At 43.3% G+C, this 25,504-nt stretch overlaps 1 protein-coding gene across 1 annotated transcript in view; it reads right to left on the minus strand.

Moving 5' to 3' along the window:
• The window catches only part of DGL1 (dolichyl-diphosphooligosaccharide-protein glycosyltransferase 48kDa subunit family protein), a 57,611-nt gene extending 32,460 nt beyond the window's left edge, over nt 1-25,151 (minus strand). Inside the window, exons 1-12 of the mRNA XM_086787931.1 lie at nt 24,917-25,151; nt 24,719-24,829; nt 24,128-24,264; nt 23,903-24,028; nt 11,739-11,792; nt 11,533-11,646; nt 11,209-11,264; nt 11,061-11,102; nt 10,855-10,930; nt 10,664-10,735; nt 3,538-3,663; nt 3,343-3,447 (exon numbers count right to left, since the gene is read on the minus strand). Coding sequence (XP_086644057.1) covers nt 3,343-3,447; nt 3,538-3,663; nt 10,664-10,735; nt 10,855-10,930; nt 11,061-11,102; nt 11,209-11,264; nt 11,533-11,646; nt 11,739-11,792; nt 23,903-24,028; nt 24,128-24,264; nt 24,719-24,829; nt 24,917-25,076 — 1,179 coding nt within the window. The 5' untranslated portion in view covers nt 25,077-25,151. The remainder of the gene's footprint in view (nt 1-3,342; nt 3,448-3,537; nt 3,664-10,663; nt 10,736-10,854; nt 10,931-11,060; nt 11,103-11,208; nt 11,265-11,532; nt 11,647-11,738; nt 11,793-23,902; nt 24,029-24,127; nt 24,265-24,718; nt 24,830-24,916) is intronic.
• Between the last annotated feature and the right edge of the window lie 353 nt (nt 25,152-25,504).

Raw genomic sequence — 25,504 nt, forward strand, 5'->3', positions numbered from 1 at the left:
CGACCGAAGGGATTTGAAGTTTTCAGAAGGGGATTGGGTTTATCTTTGGATTATGAAGCAAAGATTGAAGCAGGTGGGCAAGCGATGCCCAAAGTTGTCTTTCAGGAGCTTCGAACCTTTTCCCATCAGGAAAAAGATTAATGAGGTGTCTATGCAGTTAAAGCTGCCTCCGAGTTGGACTATGCACGATGTATTTCATGTCAATTGATTAAAGCCAATATTTCTGCACCGTTTCAAGCATGGCTCAGGCTGAAGACTACAACACTTCCTCACGAAGTTTCAGGACCGAGGAACTCATGAAGCGGTATGGCTCGACAAAGAGTTTTTCGAAGACTATCCAGCATTATTGACGGATTATTTGGAGGCTATGCAGCTTCCGTCAAGTTAAGCAGAAGGGGATGTCACGTGCATCCCGCACTTGGATGCCACGTAGACATTTCTGTACAGAAGGTGCAGGACCTGGGATGGTGAACTGGTCCCATGTGAGCCCAGTCCGGGACGAGTCAGCCAAGGATCCATCTCAATTGTCCGAGGTCAGGTGTGCATTGTCCTACACAAGAGTCTAAGTTCAGGTGTGCACTGTCCTGCACATGAAACAGTGCCAGTCCGCGTTGTGAGTCTCCCTCTAGAATGATGTCAGTGATTCTGTGTATCTGGTATGGTACCGAATGCCAGATCACTGAGTAGTTAGTGTTTGGAACAAGGGGTCAGCCCATAGGGCTACCCCGGATCTTAGTGTGGGCATGGGAATGGTGTAGAACCACCCCCATGAGGGCCAAGAAGGCCCAAGCTGAACCCACCAGCCATGGAGGGGCTGTAGGACAGTCCTAGGGCAAACAAAAGGCAGATTCCAAGAGTTTACAGCCTTTGCATGGCTATAGGGCAAGTATGGGGCAGCCCATACAGGCTGCCCAGCCCTAGGAATGATTGCGAAAGCCTTGCCCAGCCCTTTAAAATCAGGTGCATCACTTTCAGCCTGTTAAGAAAAAAACGCAGCATTAAATGTGAATTAATTCAGCATTTTATGCTGAATTTCTGGTCGTGGGAGCATTTAGTGCTGGCCGACTGCTGTAGTGCTGGCTGACTGCTCATGATTGGGTGGTATAAAAGGGAGAGCCCACAATCCCATTCATTCATCTCAATATTCACCAAGAGCTCAAGTAAATCAAGGGCTAGACAAGCCAAGGGAGTTGCTAAGCAAAGGGGTGGAGAACTGAAGGTCAAGGGCAGGGATTTTCCCAGCCAAGAAAGGTCAAGAATTCTGTATTTTCTTTTCAGATTCACATCATTCTAATAAAGCAAATACACCATCCGTGGTGGGGGGCCCCACAGAGGGTAATTAGGACCCAATACTGTGTCCTCTCCATCTCTCCCTCTCTCTCTATTTTCTGCACATCTCCCTTCAGTTTGTGCGTTAATTTCCGTCGCGAAAAGAGTGCTGAATTCTGAGTATTGAAGTTACTGATTCTTCTCCAAAGCTTCCGCATATTACATTAGATAGGAGGATGCACATAACGAACCTCGCGCGCATTGACAGATTTTATGTGGATGATTGGGCTTGCAGCAAGGGATGTATGGTAGACTCATTGCAGGCATCACATTATCTGACCATGCCCCAGTTCTCCTTCACCTTGTGGTGGCCTAAGCCACAGCAGAGTACCTGCATCCCCACCGAGTGTTTGGTTCAAGCCATCAGGATTGGCACATAGATAGAGGAGATATGGGACACTTTCGCCTTCAAACAGGGATCAGCTGCGTGAACCTAGATGTGGGGCTTAGAGAGGTTGGATCGCGCTTACAAAGAAAGACTTGTCGCTTTCCGAGACCCAGAGAGAAGCCTGCACTCTTGCCTCCCTCCAGAGGCTACAGAAGCATACCCCAACAGCCCGTGGCTGGAGTCATAGATGGAGACAGCCTACAAGGAGATACCCTTGATAGAGGGCAGGAGGATGGGCTTCAGATGCCACGCCCGTGAATGCTCTTGGACACATCATGCGGGATTTCTTTGAGACCATATGCAAGACGGGGTCCGCAGGCTAAGGAGTCCAGATGGCACCATTAAGTCAAATCCCCCAGAGGTGAGGACCATTGCCACACAGATTTCTACAGAGCTCCTCTCAGCAGTCCCCTCACCCCCCAAATAGAGGCAGCGGCAGAGATTTTGGAGCTCTCCCTTCTCAAGAGAAACTTGCCCAAGAGGGCCCTGCTTTGAATAGCTGGATCAATGAAGCCCAACCCACCCCACAGAATCAACAGCACCAGCTTTGGGACTGCCCCAAAGTGCAACAGGTCTGGCAGGGGATCCTTCGCCTTTACACATAGGTGCAGTCCGCGCCATGTACCATCACTTGGGGGGGGGGGGGGGGGGGGGGAGTAGCTTGGGTGACTTAGGCAGCCCCGCTCTTTTCTATGAGGAGGCAGCTGGTAGGCGGCCCTCCAACTCTCCCAGGTCTCCAGGCACTACCCAAGATGGGAGATCATCTGCAGCATAGTTGCATGGCATATTTGGCGGGCCCGTTGCAACAAGGCTGTAGAGGGTACTCTCACCCCTCCAACGGAATCCACCCGCTTCATTTGGACCTACATCAGTCATACCCTCCTCCACAGACATGGGGAAAGCTTCAGGGTGGGTCAGATTGCATGTGTAGACAGTGAGAGGCCTTCCTGCACACATGGCGCACAGGCCCCTTTCTCACCGATCTAATAGGGCTGACAAGATTACTTGGCATTAAAGGCTGCCAGTTTGGCTATTTCCTCGCCCCCCTTGTATGAGGTAGTTTCAATCCAAGAGTGGCAAGCCATGGAGGGAAACACCCCTCCCGAGTTTGTATTTTGCCTCCATTGAGGGTTCTGAGCATGTACATTTAGCCCTCGGCCTGCCCAGGGGAAAAAAAAAAAGGAAATTTGTTGAGACTCCATGTGTACTTGTGAGTAAAGGATAGAGAGGACACCACAGGCACAGGTGTTCAAAGGCAAGGACAGCGACTCACATAGGTGGATGTGGGACACTTACAAACAAAAGGGGGTTAAATACTCTGCCCACCTACCCGCAGACAAACCTCTAACCTGACCGACCAGCAAACAGCCAACCAGCTTTACTGCATACAAAAGGACTCCAAATTCAGCACTTCCAGCATGCACCTTTGACTAATAATTCCATATCCATCATCAGCAATATCAGCAACCCCCCAAGTGCTTCTGCACTTTGATCTTTATCCAGCCTTATATACAGCCATATGGGTACTTAGTTTACAGACTTCTGCGCAAGTGTGTATGTTAACCACGTAGCAATATGTATTCTTAGTATGTGCACTTATATGCATGCGTGAAGTTATAATTTACCTGTTTGCTAAGAGAAAGGCTTGTGTAACCAAGCCTATTGTACTCCACCTTAAATTGGAAGACTCCATATACATCAGGAACTTGAAATGAAGTAGAGTATAAACCCTGAATCATAATGTCCATGGATCAGCAAGTGCAGTTTAATAACACATTAGAGATCACATCTAAAAGCACAAGGTTCTCTCATAGGTTCACCTGCCCATCATGCTCCAATGTTTTCAAAACATATGGACTCATCATGTAAAATTGCACTTGAACGTCATTTGCAATATATGGTTTCCAATCCTTCCCCGTCCATTCATAAATCTCCAAAGAATATTCCTAACAAAGAAGCATGCATGTACAACAGCTTGAAACATGAATAAGAAGCTCTACACTAGCATCTGTAGATGCAAATTCAGCTTATGATATAAGTTTGAAAATAAAACACAGTGCAGAATTTAAAAAAGGCTTGAGTTTATTTTAAAATCTTCTTATTATTCATATATTCTAAATGATGTATATCGAAAATCTATTTTTTACTATACAAATTGTATTACATTACTATAGTACGTATAGAACTAGTTAGACTCACATATATCAATACATTAAACTAATAGAAACATGATGTGATATATCTCATTCACTGTATCATATAGTGTGTGTGTGTGTGTGTGTGTGTGTGTGTGTGTGTGTGGGAGAGGTGAATGTCGAGTTGAGTTTGCGCTCTCGAACGCCTCTGCAGAACTGCCTTTTGCCTGCTGCCGCTTTTGCAGTGCCCGTCTTCGCCACTATCGTCTCTGTGCACCTGCTGTATGTGCCTTTGCGCACGCGCGTGTGTGCACGTGCGCGTGTGTGTGTGGTGTGCCTGTGTACAGACGTACACAGTGGTGTTGGTTCTCGACGTGACCTGCAACCCCTCTGACACGACCTCACGCATCCTTGTGTTTTGACGCACCCTTGCTTGCGACCTACTCTCTTCCTTTGCTCTGTTTTTCCTCTCTGTTCAGCACCTGCTCGCTTTTTCTTCTCTGTACAACCTTGTGTGTGTGTGTGTGTGTGTGTGTGAACGTACAGAGCTTTTTTTTTTATTCGCATCAGCAGAAGTCAGTTTCAGCATTCCAACAAATAGAGCTTCTTTTTGATTCGCATCAGCAGGAATTTTTTAGGCTACTGTATACAGCATACAGCTTTCATAAAATTTAAAAAAAAAGTTGTTTGGCAGTGTTGTACAGACTTTACTCTTGCAATTATGTCTGAGACTGTTGTGACCTATGCTCACCGGGATAATGCTGCGGACAGTAACAAGAGGCAGCATACTGCAATTGAATCTGTCACCATGATTAAGCAAGATTCGTCGGATGCACAGTTTGTATATGAGGCTTTATGTGAGGACTTTGTAGACAGTCGTGTCAAATGGAAGGACCCGCCTCCTTTCAGTTATAAGATTAAATTGCCGACGATTGTGTCTCCTCTGCGTAGATACTCAGAGAAAGGGATTATCCTCTTCTTTCCGGGCAAAATGCCTTCTGCGCAAGAAGTAGCTCAATGGATTCAGTCCATTCTAGGTGGACCCTTTGTAGATGGAGTTCACTTTGCAGCAAGGGGTTTTTATGATGTATTACGATCTGATGGTCAATATAAGCAGCAGATGCTTGAAACTTCTCCCCTTATGTTTGGTATACAGTTGGTACATGTGTTACCTTGGTCCCCGACCAAGGACTATCAGTCCTTGATTAGGCATCGTTGTCCTGTTTGGGTCGAGGTGGTGGATTTTCTGGAATATTTGAGGGAACATTTGCCAGGTATAGCAGCCACTCTGGGCAAAGTGGTTTGTGCACCTCGTCCTACAGGAAACAAAAACAGATTTTGCATCTTGTGGGATACGGACCATGAGCAACCACCTTCAATTGCTGTTGAAGTAGAAAATGTGCGTGGCATGGGTGCACGTTATTTCAAATTAAATTGGGGAGTCTTTGCAGGTGCTTGTTTCACTTGTCATAAGTTTGGGCATATGGCTTCTGAATGTCCTTCTCTGCTGCATCTTCCGCCGTTATCTGCTGTACCTCCCATTTCAGCGAATGTGCAGCCTACTCAAGTTAAGGAGATACCAACAAATCAAGCCACTCGAAATACTCAAAAGGAGAAAGAGAAAGGAAAAGCTAAAGTTATTCCACAAGTTGTTTCTTTTTTGGCCGTGCCTAATCAATCCAAGGATAAAGGAAAAGATAAAATATCTTCGGCTGAATGGAAAACTCCGAAAAAAGCTACTATGGTTCGTCGTGCTCCCATTCCTTCACATAATTGGATTGCATCTGCCACTATTGCACAGTCTTCCACTTTTTCGACTATGCTTTCTAGAATATGGTCGGATGTAGTTCGAGGTGCTTCCTCGAGTATGGATGCCGATGTAAATGCTTTGGATATGTGTGTTGATACGAATATGCATGAGTCTCTCTTGATTCAGGGCGAGGGCTCTCTCCCTGATTCAGTTGTTGTTATGCAGCATTGATTTTTGCTAGCTGTTCACTGTATATACCTTTGTACAGATTTGATGTTTGATGCTCCAATAAAATGTCTTTCGTACAATATTAGAGGACTTTGTGATCCTGGTAAATTTAGGTTGTTTTGGCACTATGTACATAAAATGCAACCTCATCTGGTGTGTGTGCAAGAACACAATCAGCATACCTTAGTGGGTCAATCAGGTCACTTTGCTGGTTATGATATATTTTATGCGGGCACTCAGCATTACTCGGGAGTTTTTATGCTCGTTAAGCATGATCTGCAACCAATATTGGCCTACAATGATTCTGCTGGCAGATGGATGGTCATTCAATGTTCATTGTATGGACAAATTTATGAATTTGCAGCAGTTTATGCGCCACAAAGCTCAGCTGACAGGGCAACTATATGGTCGCAAATGTTGGCTTATCCCTGGCTCCATAATGCATTCCTTTGTGGAGATTTTAATAATGCTCCATCTCCTGAATTTAATTCCACTGGAAGAACTCATATGCTTGGAGCTGAACGCAAAACATGGAATGATTTGCTCTCTTCTTGCAATATTTTGGACCTATGGCAGCATGTATTCCCTCGTCTGCAAGGGTTTACCTTTAATCACAATGCTTTTCCACATATCTGGACACGTCTGGATCGCTGGTACTTGTTACATGCAGACCAATACGATGATTTTGTTTGCAAGCTATGGATTGATCGCTCCATGTTACTCTGATCATTCTCCTTTATGGTTAGGCCTTTATTTTGATATGCCACAGGATGTTTCTATTCTTCAGAAACATAGGCTGTTGCTTTTAAACAACAGTTATCTTGTGCGTGCTGATTTCAAGGAAATGGTTTTGCAAGCCATTGAGCCTTTGCCCCTTCAAATGCATGAGGATATTGACATTGCTTGGTTTCAATTTGTTCAGCGCATGCAAGCTGTGATCTGTGATTATGGTCGTTATTACATGGCCGACTTGCGGAATCGGATCTTGCAAGCTAAAGAAACATGTCAATCTATGGCTGATCTTGCTCAGTTTCGGGTTTTAAATACCAATGAACAAGAATCTTTAATGCAGGCTAAGCACTTCCTCATGCTAAATGATCAGAGAAAATTGCAAAAATGGTTGACACGTTCGCGACATCGAGCTATCATAGATAAGGGTTGCTCTTCCAAAGATTTTTTCAAAAATCTACATGCTTCAAGACAAAAGGAATGTATCAGAAGGGTGAAAAAATCTGATGGTCAATGGACTCATTCTTTGTTGGAGCTCTCGTATATTGCTAGTCAGCATTTTGCAGCTCTTTTTGCTAAACTGCCAACTACTTCACCTAACATACTTAATGCTCGTTATGCTTTATTGCATCATGTTCGGCCCATTATTTCTCCACAGGATGCTTTGGAATTAGAATCTCCGTTCACTGATATTGAACTTAAAGATGCCTTACGTTCAATGGATCGATGGAAATCTCCCGAATGGGATGGATTGACAGTGGAATTTTTCCATGCGTTTTGGCCTCAGCTGGAACAATCATTGCTGTATATGATCAATGAAGCTTGGGAAAATGATGTACTACCATCTTCTTGGAAAGAAGGATTGATTAAGCTTTTCCCTAAACGGGATCTTTGTGAAGCTTTTTCTGATTGGAGGCCCATTACTCTTATGCCTGTCATCTATAAGCTTCTGACTAAGATGTTGGCAAATCGTATTAAAGAATTTTTACATGATGGTTTACATCCTGCGCAATATGGTTTTGTGCCTCACAGGCAAATCAATGATAATTTGGCTAATGCTTATATTACCATTGAATATGCCAAATACACTAAGCAGGATGTACTCATTTTGCAGGTTGATATTGAGAAAGCTTTTGATTCTGTGCATTGGGACTATATAGCTATGACTATGAGTTATCTTGGTTTCGGTGCAAAGTGGCAAAATATTGTGTATTGGCTCTATGATGACAGTGATGCTTCTTTGATTTTGAGCTCTTCTCTATCAGATTCTTGGAAATTGGGACATTCAGTTCGCCAAGGTTGTCCGCTTAGTTCCTTGTTGTTTGCTATTGCCACACATCCTTTTCTTTGCTACTTGGATTTTTTGCAAGCTACTGATGAATTGCATGGCTTACAGCTTCCTGCTGGGCATACTTTCCTGGCTCAGGCTTATGCTGATGATTCTTTTTTTATGCCCAAGAATACGCAACAAGATCTTCAGAGATTAATAGAGGCTTTGGAACTTCTTGGTCTGGCTGCTGGTTTGAAAGTAAACTTCCGTAAGTCTACCTTGCTTGCGCTTAATGTACAGCAATGGCATCATGTATTGTGGCCCGGTGGAATACCTCCTAGTGGACATATCGTTCGTCATTTGGGTTACCCTTTGGGTTGGCAGCTGTCATCTTCACAAATGATTCAATGGGTTATGCTAAAATTGAATCGCAAAATTGATTATTGGCAGCTTTCCACTTGGCCTCTTCATGTACGTCTCAGGATAGTGCAAGCTATTGTAATGGCTTACATACAGTTCTTTCTTCCATTGATTATGTGGAGGAAAGCTGATATAGATCGGTTTATGTCTCTAGCAATGGCAATTGTGTGGAAAACTCAACATTATAAAAAGGGTCTTCGTCTTTTGTCAATGCCAAAGATGTGTTCTCCAAAGATACATGGTGGCTTGAACATATTGAATATTCATTTTCATGTGCTTGCTCGTAAATCCACTTTGCTGTTGGAATTTGTACAACAGCGCCAGCCATGGGCTATTATGTTGGGTCATATGTGTATGTCTATGTCTTCACCTGCTTTTGGAAAGTGGACTGTTACGTATTGGGATGCAATTTTCAGCCATTTCGATGGAAAGATTGTCGGCTGCCCTCTTTCATCTAAGTTAATTTTTGCCTGGAAACAGATTACGCAATATCTTTTTTGGAATCCCAGGCTTAATGCACAATCTTCTTCGCTTCGCCTTGAGAGTAGTCATTGGTCGAAGGCTTTTGATGTACCCTTGGCTCTACGTGAGCCTAGGAAGGCATATTTCCTTTCAAAGAAAGGAGTTTATCTTATTGATGATGTTTTGGATGCTGGTGGCCATGTGCTTTCTTTTGTGGTTGCCGCCAGGAAATTTGGTCTGGGAATGCATTATAGATCAATCTGGCAGCTTATTCGAGAGCTTCTTGCTCCTTTTGAACCAATTGCAGATTTGGATCGTTATGATCGTTTGGTTGATTGGAGCCTTAAAAGAGAACAACCTGCACGAGGCCCTTTATCAATGGCTAAACTTTCGGTTCATTCGATATATCATTTCTTGTTGCCTGCCTCTTGGGTTCAAGAACATGCGAATCAGATTTAGCATCTTCATAAAAGTCAGGCTTGGTGGAAACAGCAGCTTCATTCTCTTTGGAAATGCAGTCTTCCTTTGAAAAGTAGACTTTTTTTATGGAGATGCTTGATTGGAGTCTTGCCAGTCGGCCTTTTCTTGGCTAGGCGACTTTTGGCACCTTCAACTTGTCATAGTTGTGGTGCTTCTCAAGAGACAGTCTTTCATCTTTTGTGGAGTTGTCCTCTCACCAGGACTTTATTGGATCGGATTACTGCACGTTTGAGAGCCCGCTTCCGACAGGCACCCTTTGGGAAATACTTTTGGATCTTCGGTCTTCTCCCTTCACCCCTTAGATCCTATAAAGCCTTCTTTGATTGGGTTCGCTATTGGGCTTTAAGGCCTACCTGGGAGTCTCGCAACAGGATAGTTTTTGTTGGGTCTCATTTGGATGCTTACTCATTCTTCCGTTCCTCTCTTCAGCAATCTTTATATGACTGTCTCTCTCTTCATGAGATTGACTCATCTCTGTATGCTCTTTTTACAGATTGTTTTTAGATGTTTAACTATGTTCACACTGAACATAGTGAACACTCTAGTAGTCTCCCTTGTATATGGTCTTTTTGGTGGGTTTTCCTCGTTTTGAGGTTTCCCACCTGTAATTAATGACATGAAGCTTTACAAAAAAAAAAGTGTGTGGGAGAGGGAGAGAGAGAGAGAGAGAGAGAGAGAGAGAAATTAATCTTGAATGATGATATAATGACATACATGTATGCATGTCTATATACACTTTAATTTTTTTCCAAAAATACAAAAATTCACCAAGAATTTATGTGGGCATCCACGTGTGTGTGTGTGTGTTTTGAGTGTGGGCACGCACAAAATTACAAAAATACGCATGTGTGTTTTGAGTGTGTGGGCACGCACGTATGTGCATGCATGAGAAAGGAAGAAAGAGAGAAAGTTGTATTAAACGTCTATAAAAGCCCCAAGGGTCTATGAGACCCAAATGAGTTACAATGGTTCCATGAGGTAACTAGATCATGAAAAAGAAAAGAGAGAGAAGAAGAAGAACAAGAAGATATATTAACGTCCCGCAAAGACCCCCCAAGGGTCTATGAGACCCAAATGAGTTACAATGGTTCCATGAGGTAACTAGATCATGAAAAAGAAAAGAGAGAAGAAGAAGAATAGGAAGATATATTAACGTCTTGCAAAGACCCAACAGGTCTATGAGACAAAAGGTGTACTCCATAACCCGAGATAATGGCCCAAACCCCTCTCTAAATAGGCAGTGGAATCTGCCCCTGATCTCATAATACACTGGGCACTGACAAATATAATGCTCCTCAGACTCCACTCCTCCATGGCACAATCTAGAGAGAGAGAGATGGAATCGTTTCTTTTTTATTGCTAAGGAAATAAAACAATTTGCTTAGTCTTGCCATTTGCAAAAGGCAAGCCAAAAAAAACAATGGCGAAAATTATACTTTCTAACTACAGTCAAAATACACGATCAGACTTACAAGATGGTCAGTGATGCGGTACATCGCTGGTTCTTGAACCTCTCCGACTTTGTGATGGCGAACATTAACAGCCTGCCAATCTTTTGAGTAAGCTCAATTTTCATAAAGCAACTAAGTGTTGCCAAGTCCAATCTAGGATACTGCAGATAATAAACAACACAGATTTTTTTTTAAAAAAAATGGGTCTGTACTTTCAAATGCCCCCTTTCATGGAAGATCCATTTGCTGAGCTCAACTGCAAATTGCTCGTTGCCAGACTTCTCATAACTAGAAAAACCCAGAGAAATGGATATTAAACCATTGTATTGACAGAAAACCACCACACCCAAGTCAGACATGAATAACACGAGTTCAATTGATTAAAAGCTTAACAAATAACTCTTTAGAGAAAGCACACCTCGTTGAGCTTCCAAATTTTTTCACAGGTGACGTGATAAATCTGACAAAGAATGGCATAAATCAATATGGATTAGCATGCCAAGGAAAATAAACCCACTTAATTTTTTAGAGATGGACATGCAGATGTTGAAAGTCAATAGACGTACTTGTTGCTGAACAGAGACAATGAGCCAGAGATCAAAATGCGTGCATTATTCCTTGCCTGTAGACCAAACCAGCTGCAAATTAAATTCACCGGAATTGCCATGCAGCAAGCTAGCAATCCTTTAAGCACTCTGAGGTATACATGCATACATACATGCATGTGTACATGTCGCAAGCATGTGTCACATCAATATACTTCACTTGTACAATGTCTGACATATCTTGTTGCTATTTTATGGTATCCTCTTACTTCACTCCATTGTGTTTCAGATTAAAAAGCCATTCCACCATTAAAAAATAAATAATTGGAACTCCCGCAAGGTTACCTGTACTACTGAGACCAAGCCAATAGATGATCCAGTTAATGCGGGTGGATCGCTTAGCTGTGATTTGGGATTAGCAGAGTAAGCTGAAGATGAAGCTGTCAACACCTTGATGACCTACACATATCCATCCATGGAAATTTTAGCAGAAGTGAATACTGTGCATATCTGGTATCTGACGTGAGAGATGTCTGTAAGGAAACTTTTACCAGGCTGTTTGCAGGGGCCACAGAATGAGCAACACCACGGAAAAGAACAGGGGCCTGTACAATAATAAATACTTTAGAATAAGCTTGTGCTGACAAATCTTTGATGTAGATAGCATGAACACACAAACTAGACGTGCATGTGTACATGCAAGAGAGAATGCCTCCATGACTCCTGTAACTTTGTAAACCAGATCTGTGCATGCCTGTGAATGTACAAGCAAGAGAGAACGTCCCCATGACTCATGCATAACCTTTGTCTTCCCAAGGTTAACTTTGAGATTCTTCTCTTCGCAATAGGTCCTTAAAGCATCCAAGTGTCATTCCAAGCTGTGTACTACGTTGAATATCAGCAAAAAGTCATATGCATAGTGTAGGATGGAGAACACTACTGCTAGTAGTGTAGATCGTTCCCTTTCCACGTACGACTCATAAGTCATGCATATTCATCAATGTAGTGTCGAAAAAATGGGTGAGAACAGGCATGCCTGTTTGAGTGTCACATACATCAATTCTCAAATGTATGTGCCAAGACAAGCGAGGACCTGTACAGGGTAGTCTAGAGAATTAGGATTTAGCAAACCTTTTAAGCCCTCCCAAAGGGACAGTAACTGTGAGAGAAAGTTGAGATGTGCACGCCATTGACAGGGAGGCACATGAACATATGGAGATGGACAAGCCAAGCCAGGAACTCTAGAAAATATTATTAAGCCAGAATTCTGATGTTCTATGCTCTATAAAGGAATGTTTGACGCTTATGAACAAAAAGTTTGGAATGATTTGCAAGAAAGATCAAATAAAGACCAAAGGCCACAAACAAACATGAAGACCAAGAGATAGGCACAAGCCGGAAATTTTTAAAAAAAACGCTAGTGCCACACACATCGAGCAAATGCCCTGCATCAGCAAGGACTTTCGGAGAACGTGGAGGAGCCCCAAGGTGCCCATGGAAGCCTGAGTGGCCAGGGTAAGGGCCCATGGGTGAACACCCCTTAATCACAGGCAGGGATATCTTCCCTCATTTATGCCCACGACCAACAGATCGACAAGGTGACTAGCACGCTAGGAGGCATTCATCCTATAAAAAGGCAATTCAGCCCCCCATTCTTCATATCTCATTCTCGCCTCCCCTATTCATGAGCAAATGCAACAGAAGTGCATTAAGCCGAACTCTGACATGGATAGACCCAACAAAAGTAGCTCCTGTCACCAGCCTGGACATTTCCTAGTCTGAAAGGGGTCTGGTGGACTCCAGGATGTTTAAATATTTGGAAAGTACAAGCTTTGGGAATGGGGGATTATCCTAGAATACAAAGGACCACACTCCTAAAATTTAGGAGAGTTGCTATTTTTGGCCCGACTCCAATGGAAATTCTGTTCGCGTCATTACATCTGGAATTGAGGAGATACCAAGAGTTAGCAAAGTGCCTATGACAGAATGTCTACCAGTTGGGATATTTTTAGAGATAAAGTTTATGGAAGGACCCATCTCTTAGATTGGGACATGTGGCAAGAAAGTGGACCAAAGTGAGACAAGTGGCCTGACACTTGTTAAAAAGTGGATCAAAGTGAGACAAGTGGCCTCACACTTGTCACTTCAGCTATTGTGTGGCTCTCCACTTGTCATTGTAGCCTTCTATTGCCATTTTAGCTCATGGGAGGCCCAAATCTATAAATTGGAGCCCTCTCTCTTCATTAATAGAGGCTCTCTTGCTACACACTAGCCTCTACCACCGTTACAAGCTGCCCTAATGATGGCTACTCTCTTTCTCTCTCTCTTGAAGGCTGCCCATGAAGAATACCGACTGTTGGGGACTGTTTTGGAGGTTTCCATCGCGAAGAAATACTGAAGGCAAGGGTATTTAATCATTTATTATGATTTCTAGCCATTGTACTTGTTGCACCAGCATTTGTACTTGCTGTACCTGCTATACCAGCCACCGTACCTACTATACCAACCATCATACCGGTTGTACCAGCCCTTGTACCTGCTATACTAGTCATTGTACTTGCTGTACCAGCATTTATACTTGTTGTACCTGTTGTACCAGCCGCCGTACCGACTGTGCCAACCATTGTACCTTCTGTACCAACCACTGTACTTGCTGTACCAACTATTGTACTTGCTGTACCAGCTGAATGGAGAGTTGTACTTGCTATACCAGCTCTATTGCATGAAGACCCGTGGTTTTTGGGGAAGAATCAATACCCACACGGAGGTATATGGATTATATTGTTGACTCGACATTTCTACAGCCAATGTTCCGGCTTGGTAGCCTTGTGTTGGGCTGTAATATGGCATTTGTATAGGGATAATCCGGCATCTCCCGTGGGGAGAGTAAGGCCCTCAAAGCTTGTACATGATATTATTCTCCTTGGGTAATAAAATACTCCAAGGGGGGAGGGGGGTCGGCCCATTCCGACCTCTATGCGGTGTCACACGTGCACGCTCCATTTTCAGCATTTGTGGATGTTTTGTCCAGCTTTATGTTTTATGCAAAGTGATGATGGATATGTGTTAAGGTTGTGGCCATGTTTAAATGTTTTAATATGCATTGATGGTATCAACAAGTGTGTCAAAGGCCCTAGTCCCCCGGGCACCCGCCGCGAGTTTCAGCTCCTGTAACCAAACGAGACATTGACTAACAGATAAAGCCACAAAATTTTTTCCCCCATTTTGGGGACGATTCAAATAGCTAATCAAACTCCAAGACAACGGTTGATAACATGCATCTTTCACTAACATTATTAAAGCTCCTGATTCAGTATGCAAAGCCACAAATACAATGGATGATTGAGGCCCAAATGTAACATGCGGAAACTTCGTGGTCAAATCGGTAACTTCAATGCTCGGAATTCAACAATCTTTCACGATGAGTATTACGCACAAAACTGAAGTAGATGTGCAGAAAATAGAGAGAGAGAGAGAGAGAGAGAGAGAGAGAGGACACAATATTGGTCCCAAATATCCTCTATAGGGCCCCCACCACGAATGGTGTATTTGCTTTATTAGAATGATGCAAATCAAAAAATAAAGACTTAATCTTGAACTACAATGTTCACCTTGGTTGGAGCACTCCCCTTGGTTGTCCTAGCCCTTGGAACGTGTCAACCCTTTGTGAAGACTGAGATAGCAAACCTGAATTCTGGTTGGGCTTTTTATACCCTCTCATGCTTCAAGTCGGCCAGCACAAAGAAGTCGGCCTGCTGAAGAAATGCTCACAACCTATTTAATCCCATCGTTTCACACCATGAAAGGGCTGGCCACCCAAGCACACATACTGGCTGTGTGGGCTGCCCCACACCTGGCCGACAGGCTGTCCAGGGTCTGGGCCTTGTCGGTTGCCTGTCCAGAGGCCCTAGGGCTGGCCAACAGCCCTTCAAGCCCAAGCCAAGGCTGGTGGGCACAGCCTGGGGTCCTCCTGGCCCCTTGGGGGTGGTTCTACACCTCCCCCATGCCCACGGCAAGAGCCTTAGGCTGTGCTCTGGGATAGCCCTATGGGTTGGCCCCTTCTCTACATGCAAACCTACATGTTTCTACAGATTTCCGGCACCCGGTCTCGCAGACCAGATACTCAGATCACCTGACATCATTCCAGAGGGAGACTCACAGTACAGACTAGCACTGCTTCATGTGCAGGACAATGCACACATGACCTCGGACGCATAGAGCTGACTCATTCCAGATTGGGCTCACATGGGAACAGTTTCCACACCAGGTCCTGCACCTTCTTGTTCAGATATGTCTATGTGGCATCAAAGTGCGGGATGCACGTGACATCCCCTTCTGCTTAACTTGACGGAAGCTACATAGCCTCCAAATAGTCCGTCAATAAAGCCGGATAGTTATCAAATAACTTTTTGTCAAGCCATACTACTTCATGGGTCCCTCGGTCCTGAAACTTTGAGGGGAACTATCTTTGTCTTCGGCCTGAACCATGCTTGAAGCAATGCAAAAGGATCTGTTCTAGAACCATCACTTCAGCTTCATCAACTATATATAGTTCCGCCTTGTCTTTCACTTCTGAAAGGATTGGACCTACATATGGTTTTAGCCAACTAACATGGAACACATCATTGAAACTTCAACTTCATTGAAACCTCGTTAAACTTTCTCTGGATGAGAAAAGGTTCAAAGCTCCTGAATGATAACTTTGGACATCACTTGCCCACCTGTTTCAATCTTTGCCTCGTGATCCGAAGATAAATCCGATCTCCTTTCGAGAACTTCACATCCCTTCGGCCTTTGTTGACCTGTCGATTGTAGGCCTCCGGCGCTTTAGCCAACCTGTCTTTCACTGACTCCAAAATTTCCTGGTAAGACTCTGCCATTCTGTTCGCTTCAAGTACTAAAGGCGAGGTTCTGGTCAATAGTGACTGGAATGGTCTTCCAAACGCTGCTTCATATGGTCAATAGCGACTGGAATGGTCTTCCAAACACTGCTTCATATGGAGTCCTGCCAATAACCGAAGAAAAGGAATCATTCAAAACAACTTGAACTAAAGGCAAATACGATTTCCACTTACCTTGTTGATCCTAGACATAACACTTCAACACATCAAAGGCCAACTGGTTGTAGATTTCTGTCTGGCCATCAATCTATGGGTGAAATGCAATGAAAAAATTCAATTTAGTACCAAAGTTATCAAACAATGCCCTCCAAAAATGAGGGGTGAACTTGGCATCTCGGTCTAGACTCTAACACTATGGTCCTAGGGAACCCGCCAATCGGGTACCAATGCCGAATGAACAAATGGGCAACATCTTCGGCGGTCACATTGGCCCTACATAGGATAAGTAGAACAAATTTGCTAAATCTATCAACAAGAGTCGAGCCCTGAGTATAACGCTTACCCGGACTTGGAGGCAAGTTCATGACAAAGTCCATCGATATATCCTAGAAAGGTCCTTCGAGAATTGGTAAAGGCTGTAGCAACCTTATCTTCTTCCCACGACGAGCTTTCACTTTCCGACAAGCGTCACACAGTTGCACATGTGCAAACACATCTCGCCTCATTCTTGGCCAATAATATTGCCTTTCTAACTTCTCCAGAGTCAAGTTCATGTATCGATGACCACTAATGATGGCGTCATGAGCATCATGGAGAAGAGATGCCCTAAACGACTTCATAACACAGAGTCGGCCTTTGTAGAAAAGCCAACCATCGCGTATCAAAAAGTGACATGGTCTTGTGGCATCCAATGCCCATTCCCACTGTGTACCAAATTCCTCGGAATCCGCGTACGTGTGCTTCATGTCATCTAGTCCTATACCAACAAGGTCGAGTCTAGTGGTCTAAATCAAAGTCACTTGTCCCTTCCTACTCAAAGCATCCGTCATTGGGTTGGTCTTTCCTGGAAGGTACTCGATCATAGCACCAAATTGCTGGAAGATCTAGCTCCAGTGGTGCTAATGGTCACACCATTGTGCGCTTGGCATTGTCTGAATCTAGCGTAATGCCTAATGGTCACTGCGAACCTCAAATTCACGACCATAGAGAAAATGTTTCCAATGTTTTAGGGATTGAATAACTGCGAGGAGTTCCCGATCATAGACCAAGTAATTCTTTCTGCGGGCAATAACTTACGAGACATGTAAGCTACTGGATGGCCATTATGTTGTAATACACCTCCAATTGCGATGTTACTTGTATCCGTGATCACTTGGAACGGCTCATCCCACAAGGCAAGCGCTAGACAAGGCACTTGTGATAAAGCCACCTTGAGGTTCTTGAATGCCTCCACCGCCTGTGGAGTCATTCGAATCCGCTGCCTTCTAGTCTTAACACCCTTTGTCACGTGCACACCCATCAGGTGTACAAGTGGCATGGCATCATCAAGCATTAATTAGGACAGTTAAGCATTATTCAGGCATTTTCAACATATACAAACATATGTTTAGCCATCTTCAGCACATAAAGGCATTTAGAGCATTATGGCATGTAGTCGGGGCTGTTATGATCAGCCGACAACACCTCTACAGCAGCCAACAGCATTTATGGCATTTCTTGTAGGTCGTGAGCATCAAGGAGCTGGCCGACTAGCATCATTCACACATATATTTAAGCGCATCATTTCAGGTCATTTATCACATATCAGTATCTCATAGATCATCATCTCCTCAGCGTTTCCTTCTTAGGAAACAAGGAGAGCATCAGTTCGTCATCTTCCATCAGCGTATTCAGCATACAAACAGCATCAAATCTCAGCTTCTCTTCAGCGTTTCCTCCCCAAGAGACAAGGGAAGTCAACGGGACAGCAGTTCACTCAGCATATAGTCATCATAGGCAGCATATTCAGTCCATGATCTCATCTCTCCTCAGCATTTCTCATCCACGGAACAAGGGGGAAGCAGATCAGCAGTTTAGACAGCATATTCAGCACATAGTTCATCATTCCTACCTAGAGGGAAGCCGGCATCAAAGGGTGGACCTCAGCATTGGAGCAGGGAACAATCCTCATCATTAGCATTCACCATATCCTTCTCATTCCGAGAAGGATCTTCATCTAGGACAGCATCATAGATCTATTTAGATCTCATTGTAACCCATTCATCTAATATAGCTGCATTGCATTGCATTGACACTATTTGTCTATCTCTTAAGCAACATTAAGTGAAGTTTAGTTAGCCTAAGGTTGTGATTACTACGATCAATCCCTCACATGTCACACCCTTTAGCAGATCGGTGAGATCCACCTTCATTGGTGTACCTATGGCATCATTGGCAACCTCAACGCTCACCAGCTGTCCACTCAGGGGCCTTTTCAATAGTTCCTGGGAGGAGTATGCCTGGCATATACCCACAAAGAATCTCATGTCAAAAGCAGTCTGTGGTACTTCCCAATTGACAATCTCGACCACCTTGGCCGGATCAAGTCGGATGTCCTCGACACTGATAATGTATCCAAGGTAATGAGCCTCGAACAAATAAAATTCCGACTTCTTCTCATCGACGTAGAGCTCGTTGCTTTCCAACAACTTCAGAACTTTCTCCACATCAATGTCATGCTGCTCAACAATAGCTAAAAATACTAGTATGTCATCTAGAAAAATGAACACACACTTTCCTATTAAGTCCCTAAACACACGCATCATCATGCGGTTGAATGTGGCTGGGGCGTTCATCAAGCCAAAAGACATGACCACAAATTCATAGTGAGGTCTTTCCGTACGGAAGGCTGTCTTGGGGATGTCCCCCTCAACAATCCTCACTTGGTGGTTCCCACTCTTCAAGTCCAATTTCGAGAACACCTTGGCCCCATGCAGCCTCTCGAGAATATAGTCTATTCGCTGAAACGTTTCACTGTCGAAACGATCTATTTTGGAATGAAACGTTTCAAATGTGGATAGGTGCACAATGAAACGGTAGATCGAAACGATATATGCATGACAATATGAAAATATATTGCTATAATGTCACCATTGAAGAAAGAAGAGCAAAAGAGAGATAAAAGAAGGGAAGTGAAAGGCTTAAAAATATAGAGCTAAACCGTAGAAAAAATCACAACTTTTTGTTCCACATGAAACGAAATGGTTTCAGTGATGCACATGCGGCGTTTCAACAGCACATCAAAAGTTTCAACACCGAAACGTGAACGAGTTTCAAGGCCACCGAAACGAGTTTCATGGTGGCCATGATTCGAGGCATCGGAAACTTACTCTTGATAGTCAGCTTATTGAGTGCACGATAATCAACACACAATCAAGAAGTCCCATCCTTCTTCTTGACAAACAGGATAGGTGCAACAAATGGCGACACACTGGGACGTATGAAGCCAGATTGCAACAGTTCTTGGAGTTGACGGTCCAACTCCGATTCCATTGCCTTGGAAATGGTGGTATGGAAACTTGATCAAGCCTAGGAGGAGATCTATTCTATGGTCCTCCGGTCTAGACGAGGGGAGCTGGGGAGGGAGATTGTCTCGAAGAAAAATCTTCTAGAACTTGTCATGGAGAGCCTGGTACTTCTCTGAAGCACTAGTCACCGTCTGGGCAGTCTAGATGTAAATCATCGCACACTGTGCGCCTTTCCTGATTTCTCGTTTAGCCTGTAAATGGCTTATGAGCGGAAAGTTCGAGATTCCTGGCTCACGCGTAATGGTACTAGGACTTTGGACACATTTCGACTAATCTGGAAAGTGTGCTTGTCCCAATCAATGTCTGGCTGAAACTTGTGAAACCACTGAATTCCCAAAATTATGTCTGCTCCTACAAGAGGGACAACCATAAAATTGCGCACAAACTCTATGCCCTGAATGACTAACTTAGCACTCTAAGCTTCAAACTTGATGCTTGTCGTCATGTCTGTGCTAAGACCCTTAAGTTCTTGTCCACCAAAGTCAAGACAAAACGGGCTCGCCAAGCAACTTGTTCCATGGCCACATCCTCCATGCTGCCGCTGTCAAACAAGACGACGGCTCTCTGGCACCCTATGTAGCCAAAGGTCTTGAGCAATTCGTTGCACTCATACTCCTTGTCATGGACGCAACAAATTGCATCCTTCATGTAGCCGCTGTCAAATAAGACAACGACTCTCTGGCCACCTATGTAGCCAAAGGTCTTGAGCGATTCGTTGCGCTCATACTCCTGGTCATGGACCCTTCTACTTATCTTCGAGCTCTCGGCTGACGATTACACCAATCGAATCATTGGGATCCACAGAACTAGGGACAGCCACTCGGGTCTGTGTGGGAGCTGGACTCACCACGAAAGCTGTGGAGGCTGGGGTGGTAGTCCTCTTAGGGCACTCTCTATAAGTGTGTTCTTTTCCATGACAAAATAAGCACCTACCCTCCTCCTTGTACTGAGTTGTCATTAGCAATGGGATGCCCATCTTGTATAAGAATAGCACCAAAGCCTTTCCCACTTACATGAGTAACTACAAAAAAGAATAGTCGTTGAAAATCTAGTAGTGTAAGAATTGGTGCATGGGTCAATGTTTTCTTAAGTTCAACCGAAGAAATGATCATGTCTACTAGTCCAATCAAAATGTCTAGCTTTCTTAAGAAGTTCAATCAAAGGATGTGCAATGTATGCAAAATTTCTAACGAGCTTCTTAATGTAACTACATAATCCAAGAAAAGATCAGAGTTCGTGAATATCACGTAGTCTAGGCCAATTAGCAATGCTTTCGATCTTTCTGGGTTCTACTCGAATACCATTAGTAGAGACAATGTGTCCTAGATATTCGATTTCATCTTGGAAAGAATTTTCTCTTTTCAGAATTGACATAGAGCTAATTCTCTTGAAGAAGGAGAACACTTTTTCTAAATGCTATTCATGCTCTTGACGATTCTTATTGAAAACTAAGATATCATCGAAAAACACTACAATAAAATTTTGATATTTCAAGAATATTCTATTCATCATTCTATTGAAAGTAACCAGAACATTAGTCAAATCCCGAATGGCATAACTAAAAACTCATAATGACCAGTTTGAGTTCTGAAGACAGTCTTAAAGATATCTCCTTCATCCATTCGAATCTAATGAATTATGATAACCAGACTTTAGGTCAATCTTGCTAAAGACTTGGGCTCCCTTAAGCTTATCTAGCAAGTCATCCACTTGAGGTATCGGATGTGGATTCTTAACAATAATCTTGTTTAGTGCATGATAATTGATACACAATCGATATGTTCCATTATTCTTTTTAACGAGAAGAACTTGAGCACCAAGCGGAGAACTACTAGGTCTAATCAATTCTTTTTCTAATAGTTCTTTGACTTGCCTTTGGATCTCCTTTTACTCGAGTATGTTGACTCTATAAGGAGCTTTACATGGCGGTGTGCTACCATGAATTATCTCAATTCTATGGTCTTCGGGACAAGGCTTGGGTAAACTAGGTGGTAAATCTTCTATGAAGCAATTAGAGAACTTAGAGATAAAAGGGTTATGAGACACATTTGATTTGGAATCATCCCGAGAAGTAATCTCGGTTGACAAAAATAAAAAATGTCCTCTCCTTTTTCCGTACAGCTCTTTTTGCTTGAGTATGAGTCAAGAATGGACCTAATTCACCTTTGGTCTCACATTGAAGACAAATTTCTTGGTCGCCTTTTATTAACCACATGGTATGGGTTTCATAGTCAATCTGAGGATTATGCTCATGTCTCCGTGGCATACCTTAGATAACATCCATGCCTTACAAAGGTGCCACTAGGAATGTTCGCTTTTCTTTTAGTGAACCCATTTGTAATTGTAAATCCTTAACCTCTTTTGTGCAGTTGTACTTAGTACCTTGAAATGCAACTTTTAATTGACCGATACAAAAGCGAAGCAAAGGTGCATAATGCCCTAGTGCTCCAAGTTCAGTAGAAGGGGATGTCCCATGCATGACCCACGTGAGTGCTACATGGACATGCTTCGTACTTGCAACCGCCTTCTAGGCAAAGTATGGCCTGATTTTGGAAGTTTTGGCAGCCCAATACGCACCCAAATTTGCCCACGACAAGGACCAATAGTTGGGACACAAGACACAAGTTGGGCACAATATGAACACAAGAAAAGACCTTTTGGACAACTTATTGGAGTCATTAAATCCCTAGCCAACTTGAACCAGACTTGCTATCACTTCCCTATGTAAAGGCAGGTCAAGGGTGATTCTTGAGCCTCCAAGATATAGACGTTCCCAAGGGCTAGAGAACCACCACCAAGGGCAGCAACAACCAAGTCATCCGGATCACCAGCTATGAAGCAACAAGACCAAGTAACCCTCATGTGCATTAAAGCATGAGGAAGTGGAGGCCAAATGGTAACCTTTTGTATACATTGGTGGATAGGTATGCATGCGTAGCAACTAAGTCAAGATCCAAGATCGTTGTAAATATAGCATGTTATGCAATATAAAACAGATTATGTCTATCTCTCCTTCTCTATTGTCTTGCTCAGTTTTGACTAGCATTAATCTTTCATGTGCTTGGCATTAATCTATGTTTAAGTCTTCCGATGCGTCACTCGACAATTGGCATGGTTTTCCTATAAAAAGGGGGTTTTATTCAGCTCAGAGAATCGTGGAATCCATCAAACAGAGCAATTCTGCACCCAGCTGTATTTGTTGTAACCGACTGTACCTGCTGTACCACATCTATTGTACCAACTGTACCTACCTGTTACACTGCTCAACTTGCTGTTTTATACTGTACCGACTGCTCTATTGTCTGCATTGGACCATACCTGCTGTACGGCTGCCCCACCAGTTCCTGTCCATACACTTTTGTGCAAGGGCTGACCCTGCTGATTAGGCTGTACCACCATCTGTACCCTCTCTTCTGTACAGAGCTGCCATTTCTGCTTATTAGCTGTACCATCATCTGTACCCAATTCTACCTGGCTGTACCATCTTTTGTACAGAGTGCAATTTCTGCTGTTTCTGCTGTGTACATGCTGCATGTGCTGAATCTGTTGTTGGATCGCACATCCACCTTCTGAACTTATTTTGGGGCTGAGACATGGTGGTGGAATGGAAGGCTGTAATGAACACTTTAGACTAAGGGCCCGCTTATGTGGCACCCCATAGCAGGATATACCTATGAAAAGTTCCCAAACTTAACAAAAACCATGGCAGCTTAACAAAAACCAAAGTGTGATCTTGACTTCACGAGAGTCTACTCACAATGCTACATGCATAGCATACGGTACGTGCTATGACATCCCCATTCACATCACCGCCCAAGAGTAGGAGCACGTTTGTGCATATGTCACCACATAGAGAGACATGAAGAAACTCTCAGCTTGTGAGTTAAGTCAAAAGCCAGCAACATGTGGCCGCCCTAACCAAGTGAGACCGAGGAGTAGGTGATCGTAAAGCTTTCAACCAATAGTTGGGTTTTGAGCCAGCACTTCCCCCTAAGTCAAACCTTGATAAACTCGGTATTCCAATGGGTATAAGATCAACATAGAAGGCAAACTTCAAAAGAAAACTCGATGGTTGTTAGAACAAATTACAAGCTATGACACCCCAATATAGGTAAGTCACCACAAGCCCAAAAGCTGCAGTATGTAAATACCATTCCCCAAAAGAGTGTTCAAACATGCATATTCATACACTAGACAGAACACACAAATGTAAACATGTGTACTTATATGTTCATGTCAATGACACCCTACAAGTAAAGGCAAAGACTTGGTGGCAACAGCATTCATTAGAACAGCATTTGCTCTCACCTGAATGCCCTTTTCACCCAAGATCACACTTGATAAAACAAAAGAATCTGCAGCTATCAGAGAGTGCTCAATCTCGCTTTTGGTAGCAGCAAAATTTAAGTGATCTATTACAACTGCTTCTGGGTCCTGCAGGAGTACTAAAGCATGAGAATGTATTCCAACACGGCAGATTTTTAAAATATTGACACTCATCAGAACATATTGCAGACTGAGATTGCAAATCACCTCGTCAAACTCAACTCCACATTCATTAGCAATATCCCGTACAGCATCCGACATGCCAATATCAGCCGCCAGAATCAAATCCCTGCCTGAATCTACAAAATCTAAGATGCCAGTAGCATCCACAGATCCTCCAAAATCTGCATAAGTCACAGAAAAAGTTACCAGGGTTACCCTTTTGATGCAACGCCTGCATGATTGGGTTTAGCACTACTGGCATTAGGCCGGGTTACTCTTTTGATGCAATGCCCACATAAACAAACAGTTGCCAGCACATTATGATTTCTGTTTCCATGCAGCGCTATAAAATTTATGGTGTCCTAGGGTGAGTTTCAAGAAGGAATTTTGATACAATGCCTACATAAATAGGGCTTTATGCAAGGTGAGGGTTGCCATTACAATTCAATGTTTGCACAGTTAGGGTTTTATGCAAGGTTAGACTTACGGTTACAATCATATATAGGATTAGGGCTATAGTGCAGAGTCTGTATAATTAGGCTTCTAATCAGGGTTAGGGTTACTGCAAATTTGGGTAAAATGCCTGCCGAATTAGGGTAACAGAACACGCAGTATTTAATTTTTTGTTGTACTCACTTTCAACAGAGGGAGCAAACAGGATGAGTCCATCAAACAAGTACTCCCCGTATTTCTTCAATGCGAGGGACGGATCGGTGGCAAGCTTGAAATCCAGCTCGTAGCCGCGATCTGCAGATCGGGAAAAGCATATTAGGTCAGAAAAAAAGCAGACTACGTGAAGAAAGAAAGCAGATCATAGGCATGGGCGTGATTTACCAGAGAGGGACTTGAAGAAGATGGAATGCGAGGATTTGAGCGCGAGATCTTCCAGCAGGACAAGCACACGCGGGTGCAGAGATCGGTCGGGCGAGAGGGAGAGACATAAAGGGGCCAGGAGGAGAGGAAATAGACAGATATAGAGAAGGCGAGCTGCCATCGCCGTAGTCGGACCTGTTTCTAACAACGCAAAACGAGCTACAAACCAGACTAAAACCCCAAAATGTGTATTGATATGTAGACGTTGTAATAATAATTAGTAATGGTTGGGAAAAGATATGTTAGCTTACCCTAGAACTTGTTCAATCTTTAAAAAAACTTTTTAAATAGATGAAAAAAAATATCTTATAAATAGATTAAAGTGTGATTAAAATCTTGCAAACTCCTTTTCAATAAGCTACCAAAATGTTTTTTATATTTATTAATTAACCAAGATGTAACTTAGTGAAGTAGGGATTCTAAAGGTGAGAAATATAATTGAATCTTTCTTTTTTGGCAACTATGACGTGTGGCTCTCCGTGCTTTCAGAAAATTGAAACTGTGCTTTGCATTTACATGCTTCTTCCCCCACATTTTGCTCTTCAAGGC

Source organism: Cibotium barometz, chromosome 51 (assembly GCF_041138505.1).
Source record: "Cibotium barometz isolate CiBa-2024 chromosome 51, ASM4113850v1, whole genome shotgun sequence".
Lineage (NCBI taxonomy): Eukaryota > Viridiplantae > Streptophyta > Polypodiopsida > Cyatheales > Cibotiaceae > Cibotium > Cibotium barometz.